At 64.0% G+C, this 6,057-nt stretch overlaps 1 protein-coding gene across 3 annotated transcripts; it reads left to right on the top strand.

The window, feature by feature from the left end:
* The first annotated feature begins 283 nt into the window (after positions 1-283).
* ARHGDIA (Rho GDP dissociation inhibitor alpha) lies at positions 284-4,552 on the top strand. 3 transcript variants are annotated; one of them, XM_058561886.1, is made up of 7 exons: positions 284-382; positions 1,926-2,142; positions 2,277-2,360; positions 2,689-2,765; positions 2,849-2,912; positions 3,108-3,350; positions 3,627-4,552. In XM_058561886.1, the coding sequence occupies exons 2-6, from the start codon at positions 1,953-1,955 to the stop codon at positions 3,305-3,307; spliced, it is 615 nt and encodes a 204-aa protein (XP_058417869.1). In that variant the 5' UTR covers positions 284-382; positions 1,926-1,952; the 3' UTR covers positions 3,308-3,350; positions 3,627-4,552. The 3 variants fall into 3 exon arrangements, with proteins under 3 accessions (XP_058417869.1, XP_058417867.1, XP_058417868.1); XM_058561884.1 differs by having other exon boundaries at positions 3,108-4,552; XM_058561885.1 differs by lacking the exon at positions 284-382 and adding an exon at positions 723-959 and having other exon boundaries at positions 3,108-4,552.
* Positions 4,553-6,057: the final 1,505 nt, after the last annotated feature.

Here is a 6,057-nt window from a genome sequence, read left to right as displayed (position 1 = left end):
TCGCGGAAATGCCACGACGTACGTGGGGCGTGAGCAAGACCGTGACACCGCCCGTCCCTCTACTTTGCGGGCTGACCCGTGGGGACGGCCGGGACCGGAAAATGCTTGCAGCAAAAGGCGCAAAACTACCAACTGGGACCGGACTTCCTAGGCGTCCCGAGCCCGCCCGCCGCCCACACGGGACGCACCCACCACACCAGCCCGGCAAGATGGCACCGGCACGCTCCCGGCAGACCCGCGCGCCCGCGCATGCGCCCTGGCGTGTGGCGCGAGCGGAAGTCGCGTGACCCCGGAAGTGGCCGGCCGGGAGCGCGCGGGCGGGGCGGCGACGTTCGTCGTTCCGTGCGGGAGGGAGCGCGAGAGCTGCGCAGTCGAACCTCCGGTGAGCGCCACGGCGGGACGGCGGCGGCAGGCGGGGCGGCGGCAGCGGCAGCGGCAGGGAGGCGCGGGGGCCGCGCCTTTGTTCGCTCCGCCTGCCGTGGGGTCTGCGCGGGGCTGGGGCGGCGGTGACAGCCGGCGGAGGCCGGGCCGCAGGGCGGGCCCACGTGCGGCGCGGGCCAGGGGCGCGGACCGGGGGCTTAGGCCTCCTTTGTGGCCGCCGCCCGTACCCCGCGGCCCCTCCCCGCCGGCGTGCGCCGACCGGAGCTAGGCTGACGTCCCCTTCTCCGGGGCACCGCGCCCCACCCCGCGCCGCGCCCGGCCCAGATTGCGGGGCCCTGCGGAAGTGCGGCCGCGGCGATCGCCCTAGAGGATCCTGTCGCCTGCGGCCGCACTTAGTGACATTAGGGCGTGAGCCTTGTAGAGGAATTCCAGAGGAAGCGGCAGGGAGGCCTGGGAAAGCGGGCAGGCCCCACCCCGCCTGGGGCGGCCGGCGGCTCGGGGATCCCTGCGGCCCTTTGTGAGATCTGGTCCTCGGGCGAGTCCCAGCTGCCAGCCTGGGCCTGTGGGGAAAGGCTTTGGTAATCTTTCCTGGGCAATCTGAGGCCTGGGGTGGGCTGGGCCTTGACCCATCTCCTACACCACCCGGACCTATCTGAGTGGGTTCCAGACACTCCTCAGGAAGTCTCTGGGCTTGCAATGGGATTTTTAGCTGAAGGAAGCCCAGCGGCTGCCTCATGCAGTGCTCCCCGCTCTGAGAGTGCTGCTCCAGACTCGCCTGGGCCAGGATCCAGAAAAAGGGTCTTGAAAATACTGGAGCTGCTGCAGCAGTTCCCAAATTGTAGGTCACAGACTCTCACGATTGGAGAGAACGTTGGCAGACTCTTAGGATCCCCTGTGCCCTTTTGGGACCTACATGTGGGAGTCAGGCTGGCCTCATCATCTGAGCTGTAGGAGAGCCCTGTGTTTGCAGGATGAGGCAGAACTGACCTGTGTCCTGCACAGAGGCCTTGCTTCCTGGCTAGGACAGGGCAGAAGGAGCATGCCTGGTCCTAGGGAGCCGGGTCTCCCTGACCCAGTGGGAGGAGTCCCGTGGGGCGAGGGCCTGAGCAGCTCAGAAAGAGCAGCAGGACTTCAGAGGTGACAGTTGGGGGTCTGCCGGCAGGGCTGGGGTCCTGCCTCCTCCTTGGGGGCGGCAGAGGTGTGCCTGGTCTCCCAGAGGAGCAGGCTGCGGGTTCCATTTAGTCCTGGGTACTGTACCTAGGCTGGGGTCCTCTCAGACTGCCCCAGTGGGTCCCCTGAGATGGGCAGGGCGAGGAGGCAAGTATAGCCCCGCTGGGTTCAGGAGCCTATGTCTGGGTTCTGGCTGCAGGCTGCCCTCCTGCTCTAGAAGGTGCACCTCTCTTTGGGCCGAGATACGGGGCCTGGCCACCTGTGGAGCAGCCTTCGACACAGCCCGCCTGAGCTGGCTGCAGGGCCCGCTGAGGGGCGGGAGGGGGGAGACATTGTGGGTCCCTCCAGGCTGCCACAGCCCGCCTGGCCCACAGGTGTCCCAGACCCAGCGAGAGGTGAGCATGGCCGAGCAGGAGCCCACAGCAGAGCAGCTGGCACAGATTGCAGCTGAGAACGAGGAAGACGAGCACTCGGTCAACTACAAGCCCCCGGCCCAGAAGAGCATCCAGGAGATTCAGGAGCTGGACAAGGACGATGAGAGTCTGCGCAAGTACAAGGAGGCCCTGCTGGGCCGTGTGGCTGTGTCTGCTGGTGAGTGGGTTGGGGTCACACAGAGGGATACCTTGTCACTCTTCTGGGTTTCTGCTGCTGCTGCCCCCTGGTGGCAAGTTATGGGTGTGTGGGAGGCCCAGGGGGTGGAGCACTAACCTGCTGTCACTCCACAGACCCCAACGTCCCCAATGTAGTCGTGACCCGCCTGACCCTGGTGTGTAGCACCGCCCCGGGCCCCCTGGAGCTTGACCTGACAGGTGAGTGGCACCTTTGAGGTCTCTGGCTGGGGCTGCCTGGCACCCCCACCCCTGCTTTCTCTAAATATAGTTTCCTGGAGCTCTGCCACCCTCTCGTGGGGAGAACAAGAAGTGCAGCCAAGCGGTCTTTGAAGTTGCTGGTTTTGGAGTGATCTGGGTCCTAGGTTGGGGGTGCCAAGGGCTATGTGTGCAGGGGCAGGGGAGACGGGGAGTAGAAGGGGCATCCCGCCAGGGCCCAGATGGCAGCGGGCAGTCACAGATGGGAGATGCCGAAGTGAGTGGCTTCTGCTGGCTGAGCCCCCTAGTGTGGTGTTCCTCCCAAATACAGGTGATCTGGAGAGCTTCAAGAAGCAGTCATTTGTGCTGAAGGAAGGTGTGGAATACCGGATAAAAATCTCTTTCCGGGTAAGGCAGAGGCTGTGGCAGGGGCCGGGAGGGGCCAGGGCTGGAGAGCCCGGCTGAGCCTTGCCTGGGGTCCCTCCCTGCAGGTGAACCGAGAAATTGTGTCCGGCATGAAGTACATCCAGCACACATACAGGAAAGGCGTCAAGAGTGAGTGAGGGTGGGCACCAGACCCCAGCCTCTAAGAGAGAGATGGCTGCCTCTTGGCTGGCTCAGGGCAAAGGGCTTAGGGACCAGGAGGGAGACAGGAAAGGCAGTGTGTGCCCTCGGCCCAGCTCTGCTCCCTGGCAGCTGCCCGGGCAGAGGTGAGCCACACTGATGACCAGTGCATTCTCTGCATTACAGTTGACAAGACTGACTACATGGTGGGGAGCTACGGGCCCCGGGCAGAGGAGTACGAGTTCCTGACTCCCATGGAGGAGGCGCCCAAGGGCATGCTGGCTCGAGGCAGCTACAACATCAAGTCGCGTTTCACAGATGATGACAAGACTGATCACCTGTCCTGGGAGTGGAACCTCACCATTAAAAAAGAGTGGAAGGACTGAGTCCTGGGTCCGGGAGGCAGGCAGGATGGACAGACGGACGGACGTACGCACCCCACCCCTACCACCCCACACCCCCTTCCTGACCCCATACCAAAGTGCTGACAGGGCCCTTGGCCACGCTGCCATCATTCCCACCTTGTCTGCCTCCTGGTCGGGCCCAGGCAGAGCTCCTCCAGCCTTTCCCTCCCAACCCTCCCCAGCCAGCAGGCCCCAGCCTCCTGGGTGGTCTCGTGGTCTCGTGTTGTTGCTGCTTCCGCCTGTGCTGTGGGGAAGGGAGGCTCCAGCCCAGGCCTCTGCCTCCTTTTCTGTATTTCTCCAGGTTCCCCAACCTGTGCTAACCTGACCTGAGGCCCTGACTTTTCCAAGGGAGTGGGACATCCAGCGGGCTCTCGTGGGGTGCTCAGGTTCCCCTGGTCCTTGGCAGTTGCCCTGAGTCTTGTTCTGACCCACCCCATCTGGGGTGGGGGTGGGTGCACAACGCAGGGCCTTGTGGGGCCAGTCATCCCCCAGCTTCCATCTCTCCCAGTCAGTTCATCCATTGCCGTCAGTAACCGTCTAACCATGATGCCTTAACATGTGGAACGTGTGCTGTGGGGGCCATCACTAACCTCTAACTCCCCTGTTTGCATGAGCATGTGGTCTCCCCCAGTTTCTGCCCTGTCCGCAGTCCCCGTGGCCCGGGGAGGCGTGTGGGATGTGCTGCTGCTGCTCCCCTGCCTGCCAGGGCCTGGCCAGCCCGCCCCTCCCCCTCCCCCTGCCAGGGGCATGGGGGCTGCCCCAGGCGCTTGGGGAAGGCCAATTGCCAAAACTCAAGTTGCCTCCAGTCCCATCAGGGAGGCCAGATGTCCTCACACTTCTGCCTTCCCTTTCCCAGTGGGCAGTGCCCAGAGCTCATAGCCCCAACAGAGAGCTCTTGGTGGACAAAGCCAGCAGCTGAGCCTTACTTGTTCCACCTGGGCCCGCTGGCCTGAAATCCTGTGCCTGGCCTGTCAGTATTTATTGCCTCAATATGTGCTGTCCTCTGGGCCCGCTGGCCTGCTGCCTCTGCCCCCAGGCTAGGTGCCACCATCCCTGGCAGGCCTTCCTGGACCCAGCCAGGACAACTGTGGGACCAAGTGTGCACAGTCGGAGCTGTCCCCTGTGCCTCTCTACCCCTCCCCTCCCCGGTCCGGCCCCGGCCTACAATGCACAGGAGCCTGTCCCTGCTTCTCCTTTTCTGACCGGGAAATAAACTACTCCGAAGGAGCCAGGGTGTTGGCTGCTTGTCTCCGGGTGGGGGGCTGGGCGGGCAGCAAGGAAGAAGGGGCGCCCCCAGGACGGCCAACAGCCAGGTGCGTGGCCACTGCCCCTGCGGCTGTTGAAGGAGCATGGATTTAAAGCCGTTTCTCGGTCACACCAGCCTCACTCGGCCTGCCCGCCTGGCCAGCGCTGCCGCCTGAGCGGTGCAGACCTGGAGCCTGCCCGAAGTGCCGCAGGCGCGCAGGGCACTGCAGGGGGAGGGTGGGGCGTGCCCGCTGGCATTCGCGCGGGCCCCTGCGCCCCGCGCGCAGGCTCCATCCGGCTTCGCGGAGGAAACGCCCTAACCCCAAAGAAGGAGAACCTCGCTGGGGCCTCCTGAGCTCCGCAAGAAGCAGTACCTAGGAACAAATGGGACAACTAGGTCCCCAGGAATCCCAGAGACATCGACTCCAAGCTGTTGGTCCACGGGGTGGGGGAGGCGTCCTTGGGAAGACGGACCCCGCTGCCCCCAACCGCGGGGTGCGTGGGCGAGCCCGCTGCTGGGGCGGAAGGGTGGAGGGGAAGTCGGTGCGGCGGCTGCATGGTTGACGGAGCCGGCGGCGTGGAAGCCTAGCTAAACCCCAGTGCCTCCTAGGACTGGGCGGGGTCAGGGGTCCAAAGGTGGAATAGGCGAGGTGGTGTGGACGAGAGGATACTGAGGACCTTCGCTGGGTGGAGGTGCACAAGAGTGGCCAGGGGAGCCCTGAAAGGCTGCCAGAGGCCCCGCGCACTTTTCAGCTAGTCCCGCTGACCCACAGGGTCTCTAGAGGACCTGGGGGGGGCAAGGATGGTGCTACCGTTTCTCTGAGCACCACACCCAAGGGCACCCAGTGACTGTGACGGCCCCTCCCCAGCCCTGGGCTGGGAAAGGGCAGATGGGTAACCCAAGCTCCAGAGGGTCAGTTTTAGAAACTCCCACTTCTCTGGAGTGACGCCAGTTGCAAAACCTGCTCTCTCTGGTCTGAGCCGGTTAGAAAAGTGGTTATGTGTCACACTTAGGCAGTGGGGCTGGAGACTGATGTCCTAGAGCCCTCCCCTGGCGGTACCTCCAGGGCCTGCCACTCTTCCCAGTGCTTAACAGCAGGGTGAGCCACTGTGCCAGGAGCTTATCGCTAGCTGGGGTGGACGGGGAGATGCCCTGTCGCCTCCCACGTCAGTGACCACATGCTTGTGCCAAGACAGCTCCCACAGGGCTTGTCACCTCCTTGGCCCTCCTTACCAGGGACCCTGTGGGATCCTGGAGGCTGGGCACTATGCTAGATGACATGACCAAATGCATTTCCTGTAGCACCTGGACCAGATGTAGATCCAAGAGCAGCCGCAGGAAGCAGTTGCAGCCCCCAGCTTTTGATTCTACAGGGGGCAAAGACCCTAACCAGCCTCTCCCAGAACCAGGCTGCCCCAAGCCAAGGGGGACAGGCTCAGAAAGGGGGAGGCGATGAGATTGCATAGCTCTGGGCTCTGAGGCCCAA

Source organism: Diceros bicornis, chromosome 18, assembly GCF_020826845.1.
Source record: "Diceros bicornis minor isolate mBicDic1 chromosome 18, mDicBic1.mat.cur, whole genome shotgun sequence".
In the NCBI taxonomy this organism is placed as follows: domain Eukaryota; kingdom Metazoa; phylum Chordata; class Mammalia; order Perissodactyla; family Rhinocerotidae; genus Diceros; species Diceros bicornis.
The sequence above is the reverse complement of the archived record's forward strand: the minus strand, read 5'-3'. Positions and strand labels throughout refer to the sequence as shown.